We start from the raw sequence: 13,718 nt of genomic DNA, 5'->3' as shown, positions 1-13,718 counted from the left end.
ACATCATAGTAAAATGAAAACCTTCTTAGCTTCGCATCGAAGCTAAAACAAAAACATATGATTAATAAAGTGTAAAATTTTTATTTTTAGTATGTCAAATATGTCGAAAATTTTTAAATGATGATGTCACTAATGTAAAGTGTTGCAAAAGTCAGTTTCATCAGAAATGTTTGGATTATCGGTTAACTAAATGTGTTGCATGTCCTACGTGTAGAGCAGATTTGATACCAGGTGATTATTTTATTCAAATTTAGTTTTTACATTACTATAATTATTTTAGTTTTGATGCATATTAGCTTTATTCATAATTGCTTCTATAGAATGATTTTGATAAATAATATGCCCAAATATCACAAAATTCGCCATAATTTCTATAAATAAGGGAAATTACCTAAAATATATAGTTTTCATTAAACAGTCTATGTTGATATTTTTAATTTTCAATCTACAGAGTGATCGAAATCTGGTAAGACACTTATTTTCTCAGAAACTATTGAGAATTTAAAATTTTTGTATAAAGAAAAATTATTAAGTTTATAAAACTCTACAATAATATGAAGTTAAATGAATTTTTTTTTATCCCTTCAGGGATAAAAATGTATATTTTAATTTTTTTAAATAGGAACCACTATTTTTGATTTGATAATATAATATAAAAAAAATTACAAACAATTTTTTCTTATAATTTTTTTTATCCGAACAACCGTTTACGTTTTATAATTGTTTAAAGATTTTGACTTCCAGAAAAAATACTGTCATATATTACGTTTCATAATAATGAAATTTAAAATTCTCAATATTTTCTGAGAAAATGATTGTCTTACCAGATTTCGATCACCCTGTATATTAATATAAATATTTGTATACTAAACGGATTGTTGACAATTTTTTATAAATAGTTCTTAACATTAAGCTTATCGACAAATTTTTTTGAAAATTTAATCATGAACCAAAGTAATGTAGGGATATAAAAATCATATCACAATTTTTTATTCATTTTTTATAATTTTTCAAAAATCCTACATAAGAAGACGCCAAACAGAAAGCAAAACAATTTTAAATATGTTTTGCACGGGACAAGTTTATTGATACTAGAGTTCCAAATTATTACCAATTAATTTTTACCAAATTATAAAGGAGTAAATTATTTGTTGTTAAGTTTTTTATTTTTTCTTTAATATCATTTCTAGTATTTTATATTCAATAGTAAACATGCCTATATAAAAGTTGTCTCGCGCAAAACAATGTTTATGCAAAAAAATGAAATTTTGTCTATCGACATGTGTCGGTTCTTAGTAGCATTTTTAACGTTTTCCTTTTGAGATGTGGTAATCGATACCCTTACCCTTCAACTGGTCCCCCGCCTACGATCATAACCAATTATTTTTACTTTGTCAACGACGCACCAGGGAAGCTGCTTATCTGAATTTGTAAAAACATATTTGTAAATAACGAGTAATGGGACTTAAATTTGAATTTACTGTGATTATTTTTACACCAATATAATAATGCAAATATTATGATAATATCTATTGATCGGAAATCTGTCAGGAATTTGCGTGGGTTTTTTTATGTCATTAGAAAACGTACTTGTCCCGAATATGAATCGACAGCATACATTATATCTGAGGGCGGCAGAACGAATCAATCGTACTTTTAGTAGGTGATTTTTCAGTAGCCGACAAAAATTAGATATTCTTTCTCTGAAAAATTAATTATTAGCTAAAAAAAAGTTATGAAAAATTAGATTATGAATTTAAATTTTGACTGTTCTGAATTTATTTGTATGTAGAATATATAATGTATCACTCATGACCATTTTTGGGGATTTTCAAGACTCATAATGTGTGATAAGAAATTCTGAATTGTTTCATGCGTAATTAAAAATACATACATAATATACATACAGTAATGATATTTTTTTGTTAAAATTCTCGATTTTATATTTTACATTTTTAACATTATCTTTCCATAATTTCTTCAATAATGTAAAAATCAATACAGTTTTTTCATGAGAAGTAGTATTTATATACATCATTCATTCGACATACATTTTTTTTTTATATCGAACTATTTAATTATATACAGAGGGGGTTCAAAACTAGTAGAACTTTTTTAACTTAATTTTTGAAGGTGTTTCTGAAATACTAACACTTTAATATATATATATATATATATCTTAAATTAAAGACTATGTAATATACTTTGATATAAAAAAAAAAAATTTCGGACTTCATTTTGTTTTCATGGTGAAAACGAACATTAAAGTTTATAATAAAAAGACATTTAAAAGATTTAATCTGACAATGATTAAATTCACTATCATATAAAACGCTTCGTTGTAAATCTGTAGATAGTGTTTACTTTTAAAAATTTGGTGGATTATTTCAAAGGCAATATGATCTCCTAATTTCTTATTTATATTCTGATTACAAGTTTTATGATGTATAAGTGTAAAATATGTATAAATATTAATTATACAAATTAAATATACTATGAAATTGATTTTTAATAATTTAGTATTGTAATTTTTACGGAGAAATTATAAAAAATTATAAATTAGTTAATACTTTAATGGCAAACATATATAAAATTGAAGGTCTTGATGCTTAAAAAAAAAATGTTGTTATTTATAAATAAATTTACTGGTCTACAATGAATTTTCATCCGAGACCAAAATATACTTTTCCAAACTCATTTTTGTGCCAATTTCAAATCTGCAATTAGAGTTTCACATATAGCCTAAATAATAACAAAATCCATCTAATTAATATGACAAATATTTATGTTTAATTGATAGGCTGCGTATGAATAAACTATAAATATATTTTAATTAAAAATAAGTTGAAAAAATTCTACTTTCTAGACGCATTTTTAAGTTTTAAACCAACCCTGTAAAAAGGGAAATAGTCTTAATTAAAAAGAAGTATGTCGAAAGAAAGAGGTATATAAATAGTAATTATCATAAAAAATTGACAATTTTTATTACACACATACAAATAAATGCATAGGTTTAATTATATAAATCATTAAAAATAAAAAAACTATTATGTCTTACAGCTATATCACGTAAATTATAATAATTAAAAAATATTAAAATATATATTCAAAGATAGCAGTTTCTGTACACCCAGAGAAAAACCTCGATCTATATAATAAATTCATTGTTCAATTTGATAAATATATCATTACCATTGAATCAATGATATATTTATCAATATGATATTTTTTTTCTTGTCTTGAACAATAATTATTTATAAGAATAGTTATTTTGTTCGTATTAATAAAACATTATCATAAACCCTTGATAAAATTTCTTTCAATTTTGATTGAGGTTTTATCTTTGGGTGTAGGACTCGGTAATTTAGCTAGATATGTAAATAAAAATAAATATACATAAAAGTATTTCAGTAATATCTTGAAAAAATTAGAAATTATTTTGTTTTTATGTTGTTGATGTACGACTAGTAATAAAATGTGTATTTATGTTTAATATGTGATATCTAAATTAAATAATTTATCGTATTTTTTCAGATTATGACAGTAAGTTGATAATTTACTTCATATATAAATTTGTTATTGAAGTAACATAAGAATAACCAGTAATTTCAAGTCAAATATTAAACAGTCTTATGCTGTTTTTTAATTTCAATCACTGAACACATTGACACTTTTTAGTAGAGAAAATAAAATCTATACAGACCTTGAATTTTCCAATTTTTGTATCCAGTGCAATTAAAAATAGATAGATTCCTAAAAATTAATTATTCCAATCTTTACTCGAAATTAATAGTTAATTAAAAGCAAAAACATAATGACCATTGTTAATCAAGGGACGCAGAAAAATTATTTCAATATTTCTTCTTATAATTTATGTTTTATTCAAAAAAATACAATAGTTTCTAATGACAGATAATATATTTCAATAATAAATAGAAATTCATGAAACCTAACAACATTTTAATTATAGTAACTAACAAATATTTAAAAATCAATATAACATATTGAATATATAATATTTAATATATATTAAAAATTAATACATGTCTAATTTAAGATTAATATTAATAATAGTATAAATATTATATTATTTAAATTAATATATAAATTAAATTAATAAATTAATATATAATAATATTATTTAGATATTAATTTATAATATAAATATAAATTTTAATATTAATAATAGTATAAAAATATATAGCCAAGAGAAATTAATTTATATAATAAATAAAGCATACATAATTGACAAAAATAGTATTACACTTGGGAATAAATAATAATAATAATTAAAAGTTCCCAAGAAAAAAAATAAAATTACAAAAACAGTTTTAGAGTTTTCTATATTACTATTTCTGGCTACTGTCTTCTGTGAATAATGGTAAGAAATTTTAGGGTTACACATCAATTGATCGTAAACATTTTATCTCTCAAACTTATTTATTATAAAATGTTAAAAATAATTATTAATTTACATATAGAATTAAAATGTATTATTAACTTGTAATGATAATTATAAACAATTAAATGAAGTTATTCTTTTACATTAATGTTTTTGAAATAATTTGTACAAACTTTTTTAAAATTTTTTCTTCTCTATTATCATTATATATATTTTTTAAATAGTTAATTGCCAGCAATATATTGCTCGATATTCAATCAAGTTACGCTTTCTTTTTTTTCAAAACTTTAATAAAATTTCATATAGACGGATAATTACTACTTATCAATGACGTAAAACAATTATGCCATCCATTAAATGAGTTTTTTGAGGTTATTAAATTATGGGTTACTTTTAAAAATCAATTCCACATATTCACTGAAAACTATGGCAATTTCCTTTTTTCTCTTCTATCAAATTTCCCCCATATATTATTTTTTTTTTTGTAGATTTAGATTTAGATTGAACTTTTAGATTTCCTACGAAACACTCTGTGGAGTCATATGAAAAATAAACTTTTAATTACTGTATCAAAAATTGTAGAATAGGAATTAAATAATTTTTTTCATTACCTATCATTATAGTATTTGAATTTAAATTTGTTTTCAAATATTTCAAAGCCTCAAAAATGATGCGATAAATAATTTTTTCTTTATTTTGCAATTATACATTAAAGCTAAATATAACATTTACACTTGACTTACAATAACAATTATACTATGTACCATAGTACAATAGTTATAGCACAGATAAGATGAACCTTATCTGTGGTTATAGTTAAACAGGGTTCTCACAACTTTCTGTGTTAAAAATTTCAGACCTTATGTCTCAAAATGCCGTTATCAGGTATCGTTTTTCTCGAAAGCGGTCAAAATTTAAAAACGCTCATAGTGATCGGCAAAATTTTCTGACCCTCATTAATAATTTTTCTAGAATCAAATACTGAGTACTTCGTTAAAAAACATTTTTTTTAATTGGAAAAAGTAAAGTAATTTTCCCAGCAAACAGTTTTGATTCATTGTCTTATTATATAATGAGATTATTAAATAAATTAAATGTATTATCTTATTGCTCTTCACAAAAATTTAATAATCAAAAAGAAATTTTATTTCTTTAAATAAAGTTAAATGGTATACAACTAATATTTGTCGAAGAGATCCCTTTATGAGTAAAGGTATTCTGTACAAATGAACCAAATGTTCTTCCATTAACTTATATAATTAATAAAACATTTACATCTTTAAATATACTAAGCAATTGATGTTTATTTTACACTTATTTACTTCGAACATTTTTCTATATGATTGAAGTTACATAATTTTGTGACGAAATCGGTAGTATATTAGTAAGTAGCCACACTTGTACATGAATATACAGAGATTCAATTTCTCACTAGTGAGTCAAATTTATAACAAAGGTTTGGTATATAGTATAGTATAGGGTTAATCGATCTTATAAAATAGTCAACACAAATTTATGTAGTAATTATGAGGGCAGTAGTGAGAAAATTATTGACACAGAAAATCAACTATTTTAAAAAATACTGTTTTTTTCGTACTATAAGACTAAGACTTTATTATAGTTGTATTTAAAATATCATGTGGTTGTGTACTTTTTGTAAGGCTGTTTTAAATGTAATGAAATCTAAAAAACTCTTTTTAATTAAAAACTATTTTATATAAAAAGAAATCAAATTTTTGTTTACGATTCTTAAAATTACTACATTTATATAAATATATATTTATAAAATAAGTTTGATTTCATTAAAGAACTTAAAAAATGAATAAAACAATTATCACAGAAATTAGGAGTACGTTATTTAAATAGCCCTACGCTTAGTAAAAATTGACTTAAGGAGTTTAAATTTTGTAATTTGCTTTAATAATATACAGGGATTTTTTATCATAACTCACTTAATTACTTACAGAATAAATATATTTAAACATTTTTTTTTTTTAGTTATCTTTAGTTACACATTGTTCTTGAATTATTAACTATGTAATAAGTTTTAAGTTCATCCCTTATGCCTTGTAAGGGCGTCAACTTTGATTTTTAAATGGACACACACATATTTTTAATTTAATAAAATATTTGAGTTTTCAATTTTATAGTAAATGGCATTTGAATTTTTAATATAACTTTATTCGTTTGTTTAGATATAAACATTTAAAGTTCCAAATTTTTTAATTAATATTTATGCATAATACACAAGGTATTACAAATACAGATTTACATACATCAATATTCGCAGGTACATGCCATTTACTATTGAATTAAAAACTCAAACATTTTATTAAATAAAAAATATATGTTACCATTTAAAAAAACAAAGTTGACAACCTTACCAGGCATAAGGGATGAACTTAAAAAGTATTACATAGTTAATAATTCAAGAATAATGTGTAACTAAATATAACTAAAATAAAAAATGTTTAAATATATTTATTCTGTAAGCAATTGAGTGGGTTATGATAAAAAAATCACTCTGTATATTAATAGGAATTTGACAAAAAAATTTAAAAAAATAATTAATTTGAAATTATAATTTTGGCTAGCAAAATATGAGTTTCAGATCACCGCGTGCCACTTCGAGTTTGTTTAGACTCTATCCAGCATCAACAATAGTTATTGATATAGTTTATAAATATATTTAGCGTTCTAAAATGTAAACGGGATTAAAAGTTTTACACACTATAAGTATTTGATATAAAAAATATATTATTTTAAAATCTATTTAATTATAACAATATTTTTCTAATAATTTTGTATTTAAGAAACTATGGTCTGTTCTAACTGTAAATATAAAAGAATTAAAACGGATTTGGATTTGGTAAAAATGAAATGTTGTGGTGTCAATTTGTGTAGGTTTTGTATTGGACATCCATCGAGAAATAACTGTTTGTGCGGAAGAAGCTTTTTGGAAGGTACTTTATACTTAATTTACTTTTTTAGGATGCAATAATTGTCATGTTTATATCTATCATATTTACAAAGGAGGATTAATTAATTTCAGTACCATGAATAATTGATTTAAAAGAGCCTAATAGATTGCCATATTATGGAAGTATTATATGCAAATAAAAATGTGATCAAGGTTGCAAAAAAAAAATATGTTTCTTAAAATAAAACAAAACAAACGTTTTTTTGTTTTACTTTAAAATACTGTCAAAAATGTTATATTTTATGTTATGTTGCAAATCTTTACATTTTTTTTTTAAATCTTTGTTATGTGCTGAATAACAGCATATTTAAATAGATGAGACATCTATTCTAATATACTAATATATGTCAAAGGTGCAATAAATGTTTTATTTTTAAAACACAATATAAATTTTAATATAATAATGTCAGAGGGGATAACTTTGATTATGTTATTTGATAATGGCATCTTTTGCTTTAAAATTAATACAACAATATTAATATTTTACATCATACCATTATTAAAAATAACATTTTTTGAGTTAATAGCCGTCGTATGATCATAATAACATTTTAGGCTAATGTTTACAACATAGATTAGCATAAGTTTATAACGTTTTGCAATCCTAAATATAATATTGTACATTTTTTCATCAAGAATTATTTTGTTTTATTTTTGAGAGTTGATCCCCAACTCCTATGACCACTTATGTGAACAGTGCACGATTAAGGAAGGAAAATTATTAATATTCATATGTATTCCCATTTAACACTAAATATACTGGGGTTCAATTTCTTATCGGTGAACCAATTTTAAAACAAAATTTTGGTATACAGGTTAGTTAGTGTTAATTGATCTAATAAAGTAGCAAACACAAATTTATATAGAGCAGTAGCCCATGAATTAATAATAAAACACATCAACTATGAAGTATCAGTTTTTTTTGGAGTCATCCTCGCACTAACAAGAGTTATTAATATATTTTAATTTATTTAGAGTTTTGAAATATATAATGCTCTAAAAATTTTGCATATCATAAATATTTGAGTTTAAAAAAATATGATTTTGAAATATAATAAATAACAATATTATTCTAATTTTTTTTTTTTTTTTTTTTAAGAAAATGTCGTCTGCCATATATGTAAAAATCCAGAAGGTATCATTATAGGGAATTCGGTAGTAATGAAATGTTGTGGTAAAAGTTTATGTAATGTATGTATAAATTATCAAATGAAAACTAGATGTTTGTGCGGAGAATACTTAGTGAGAGGTACTTTATACATATTTACTTTTTTAGAACGCAATAATTGGTAATTTAAGGATCATAGGCAATTGATTAGGCAAATTAGTCTAATAGATTACCATTATATGATAATATTATGTGCAAAATAGTAATAATATATCGTAAATTTATTTCTCACACAGAAATGTTTTTTTTAAATTTATGAGTATTGATTCCCTATTCACCATTTGCGCTTCCATTTGAACAATAAACAAATAAAGAAGATTGTTTAATATTTTCAAATACGAAAATAAATTTGATAAAATATAAAAGGTACATAACCTGTTTTAGATTAACTATGCCGCACGCAATATCTTTAAAAGTATAACATAGTACTGTTTTTGTTCTATTTGCAAATTATATCGTCACAAATTCGAAGGTGGATCGTGTATAATTTTTTGTTGTGTCTACTTATTTCTTTTATCGCGTAAAAGAATGCGCGAATGATCCTTTTACTGACACAGCGGTGTCAACAACTCATTATTATCGACGCTAACTTCTAGATAACCCGACAAGAGAGAATCAATATAATTAAAATAGAATCGTTTATCGGTATTGGTCCCTCACAAAAAAATTGGCCGTTATCGATTTGAAATTACTATTAGATCAGTGTTGGCTCTACATCTGCCCTTCTATCATTTACCGTGCTAAAATGCACACTTTTCTTATTTTCTTGTCACTATTATTCTTTTCAATGATGGAGTTAATCTGGTAACGGCGAACGCCCAGGTCTTATCGGCAAAGTATCCAGATCATCAGATGGAGACCGTTTTCTTTTCTATAACTATATTTATTTAATGAGCTGTATTTTATTATAAATTAACTTGATTTTAAATATGTGTGAAGAGCACGTGTTTCCTCTTTCTTCTAACCAACGTTAAGAGAGTGTCCAAACCGCTTTGGTGTTTTTCGTTAATTTCCATTTAACATTAACCGATGTGTTCCAATATGTGTCGTTAATGTTTGTTATATTATTTGATTTTATTCTTATTGTCAGCTTTTCTTTGTAGACATGGTTTTTGATAAATTCATATTTTTGTCATAATATACACAATTAATAATAACAAATGCATAATATGCATAATTAAGGTTTTTTAATAGAACATTATATGTTCTAAACTAAAGTTAAATAGAGTTTAGTATTTTTTGAAAGTTATAGAACCTACTATACTAGTTCTTGAAAGAAAAAAATGTATTAAGTTTTATATTTTTAAAGATATTATGTGAATTATTGTTAAACAATCCTTTGTATATTTAGTATGCGTGATCACCGCAATATCATTATAAATTACTTTACTAATGAATATGTTTAATATCAATTTCTTACTAAATTATGTAAGTCAAATATACAGAATGACTCAGGCCTACCTGATAATGATTAATAATGATAAAATGATAAAATAGTTGAAATATATTTTAAAAATAATTATTGTTTTCTTAGGCAAACAAATTTAAAGTATATTTATTATTATTAATCACTAATAAAAATAAATATGAAACATTTTATATTTTATTTATTCAAATTTTAAAATAGACAATTTTTAGCCCTTTTCTTACAAAATATTTTGATGGGTCAATAACAATTTTAAGGCCAATAGTCATAGAGTTACAAGTATTTTGATGAATAGACTGTGTGTACCTCACACCCACTCTATACATCAAGTGAGGATGGGTGCAGCTCATATTGGTTTACGTATTCTCGCGTCTCATGAATAAGCGTGGTGGTGACTAAATATAGACTTTCCTTAGAAATATAAATACTATTTTTCATACATTTTAGTATGATTAAATGAATAATTTGTTTCACAGTTTTAATATTATTACACTTTAGGAATTCCTTTCAAACCCGTAAGAAAATGTACAATGTGTCATAAAAATATTGGAAAATATAATTTTTCTTCTCTTTGTCCACAAATATATTGCAAGGATTGCTTTAAATACACGAAAAAACATTATAAGTGTTGCAAATATTGTCAAGAAAAATAGCGGAAAGTAATTTTTAATTTTATGTTTAATTTGTCATTTAAGCATTATACAATAAAAAATTTACTCATTGTTTAAAATGTTTTAAATATTTAAAGCTGTTGTCATATACTCGTCACTATTATAACATAAAATAACAGTGGGCTACTCGTGTCCACAATAATTGTTTTTCATTTAAGATTGTTAACACTTATTTATAAATTATATTCGTATGCTTAAAATAACATGATTGCTATTAAATAAATAACTTTGAGAAATATTTAACAAACGCATACTGCATTTAATTATATTATATTACATACGATTCAGTCATGAGTCGTATTCAACTCTTTAAAAAATGTATAAATTATACTTTTACCTCTTATCTTAATAATAAAACACAATGTGTAAAACCCTAAACTTATATATGTATATATAAACAAACTATACTAACGTCATAGAAAACATCAGAGTGATTTGTATATTATTCGAATGTATTAGTTTATATATTTGATGCTATTTATATATTAATTTCTATATTTTATGGTTACTTATCAATAAACCATAACATTACAAGAATGACACAATGATGATTGTTCGGGTATACAAAATACTATAAAAGGCAGATTAATCCTCCTCAGTCAGTTCTGAAGGCTTGAGAGAGTCTGTCTCCAGATATTCGAGGGACTATTCTTATCGCGCTCTCGACATTGATACGCAAAGTTCGTAATCATCATTATCCAAAATTCTCACGTGTTATTTATGAACTTAACATTTGAATTCGTGTCATTTTGTTATTGCCCGATACTATTAAAAGTTATAATAAGAACAGAGAAAAATCATCAGGTAAGATGTCAAATCAATATGAGTCAATACTTATATTATCTTATAACTCAATTATTTAGAATTAATAATCCGAATACAGAACGATAAAGCAATAGATCAAATATTTATATTAATTTTTATACTTTAATTAATTATTGCTGACTAGTTCGTACCTTGTACATAATCACATTACATGGTATGCGTGAGATTTATTTGATTTGACTTTGTGCTGCTGCGCTTGAGTAGATGGATGGCGAGTAACGGGTTGCGGTTGTCGTGCGGCAAAACAGAGTCGATTATGCTTACAAGTAAACGGGGATACATTAAACCAAACTTCATAATACAAGGACACCCAATAACAATAAAGATACAGATTGCGCACCTGGGAGTGGTGCTTAATGAGAATCTGGGATACAAGGAGCACATTACAAGAATGAGAACGAAAGCACTAGTCGCCTCTTCTGCATCGGCTAGGTTGATGCCGAACATAGGGGGGCCCTAGTCCAGACAGGAGAGAAGGCTTTTAGCTTCAGTAGTCAACAGTCAGCTGCTCTATGCGGCCCCTCTTTGGTGTACACAAACCATAGGCAACTTTTACTGAGCCCACAGCGTTCCATCGCGTTTAGAGTAGCCAAGGCGTATAGGACGGTGTGGACAGAGGCGATTATGGTAATTGCTGAGGTAAAGCCGGCACACTTACTTGCCCGCAGCCGAAGTATATTGAGGCTAGCAGAACGCTCAGGAGAAGCATATCTTACCCACTTATGCCCACATTAAAATTATTTTAAACGTACATAATTATTAAAAACTATTTTATACTAATGAATATTTTTTAACTAACAAAAAATTACACTTTAAAAAGTCTAATATAAATAAAATTGAACTTTTTACAAAATTTACAGCTATACATATATTTCTTATCAAAAATACGTTTTTGACAGTTATTTGCTTGCTATGTAATAGAAAATTAATTATATTTTTGAATTTTTCATAAAATTAACTATATTGGTAACAATGTCATAATTATGAGAATAATAATAGTGGAGATTCTTTTTTTTTTTTTTCAAAAAAATTTTTATAAAATTTAAAGTTCTATAAGAACGGTTAAGTTTGATAGATAATCCGAAAACGTACTTAAAACTAAAATAGCCAAAAAAATATTTTTGACATTACTTTTATATTTTGTGTGAATGGGTTGGAATAGACAAATCACCTATAATATTAAATTTACATTAGAATATTACTTAATCATTTTATCTTGTTCTAAGTTAAACTTTTTATGAAAATGAAAATACATTTAAATAATTTTGTTATGTAGTTTTTATATTACAGGTGATTTGCCTACCCCAACTCACTTAAATACTTTCAAAATAAAAGTAATATATTAATAACAATATATTATTTGACATTTTGAAAACTTCTTTTTAATTTAAAAATGTGTACCTATTTTTATTAAAATTTTCATAAATTTTTTATAAACGTAGTATACATTGAATATAAAATTAAGTTTGTTTTTGTAGTGCATCTCTCCTAATTCAAAAACAATGACGAAAATTTGAACTATCCAATTGCTTATTATATCATTCTAGAGGTACATTGTATAATTACCGGATTACATGTGCTAAAATCGTAAGAATCAGGAGTTCACAATCCCCATCAGACACACTTACTGTTTGCATATTTATTTTTTAACTTAACTATCAAAAATGTTCCCTAAATGCTGCGACTTCAAAAATATGTTAAGTGAAAGATTATGTTATAAGTTAGAGAAAAATATTTTTCTCGACGACTTACTTTCTATGTGCAAATGGTTAACGTTGTGAAAAAACTTGATATTTTTGTCTTAAAATTGTTATAACTTTGTGAAAAGAAAAATATTTTTGTTTTAAATTAATTCTTTCATTTGTAAATACTCGTTTTCTAATTGGTAATAATCTTAAAAATTTCAAAAGTATATTTTAGTCTCTAATGAAAATCCCTTGTACACCAACAAATTTCTTCATCTTCTTCTTCCTCGCCTTAATCCCAACTACTTGGGGTCGGCCAACCTTATCCTAAACTTCCACTTGACACGATCTGCCACATCATCTACGCTCACATCAGCTGTCCTCCAATTTTTGAGTTTTTGAATATTAACTCAAAAATTTGAAACTTTAAATGTTTATATCTAATAGACGAATAAAGTTATATTAAAAATTCAAACCCTGTATATCTGTATAATCATTAAAAAATTTTTAATTTTAATCATATGATTTTACTGTGTAATGCAGTATGAAAACGAATTTTAT

The 13,718-nt window shown here is 24.6% G+C and overlaps 1 protein-coding gene across 7 annotated transcripts in view; it reads left to right on the top strand.

The window, feature by feature from the left end:
* LOC126899952 (uncharacterized) overlaps positions 1–10,885 on the top strand; it is a 40,872-nt gene extending 29,987 nt beyond the window's left edge. For all 7 annotated transcript variants that reach the window (XM_050675247.1, XM_050675252.1, XM_050675248.1 and 4 more), the window contains 5 exons: positions 91–231; positions 3,535–3,543; positions 7,216–7,365; positions 8,482–8,631; positions 10,475–10,885. In XM_050675247.1, the coding sequence (XP_050531204.1) occupies positions 91–231; positions 3,535–3,543; positions 7,216–7,365; positions 8,482–8,631; positions 10,475–10,629 (605 nt within the window). In that variant the 3' untranslated portion in view covers positions 10,630–10,885. The remainder of the gene's footprint in view (positions 1–90; positions 232–3,534; positions 3,544–7,215; positions 7,366–8,481; positions 8,632–10,474) is intronic.
* The last annotated feature ends 2,833 nt before the right edge of the window (positions 10,886–13,718 follow it).

Source organism: Daktulosphaira vitifoliae, unplaced genomic scaffold, assembly GCF_025091365.1.
Source record: "Daktulosphaira vitifoliae isolate Bord-2020 unplaced genomic scaffold, ASM2509136v1 Scaffold_2, whole genome shotgun sequence".
In the NCBI taxonomy this organism is placed as follows: domain Eukaryota; kingdom Metazoa; phylum Arthropoda; class Insecta; order Hemiptera; family Phylloxeridae; genus Daktulosphaira; species Daktulosphaira vitifoliae.
Note: the sequence above shows the minus strand (reverse complement) of the source record. Positions and strands in the feature narration are given on the sequence as shown.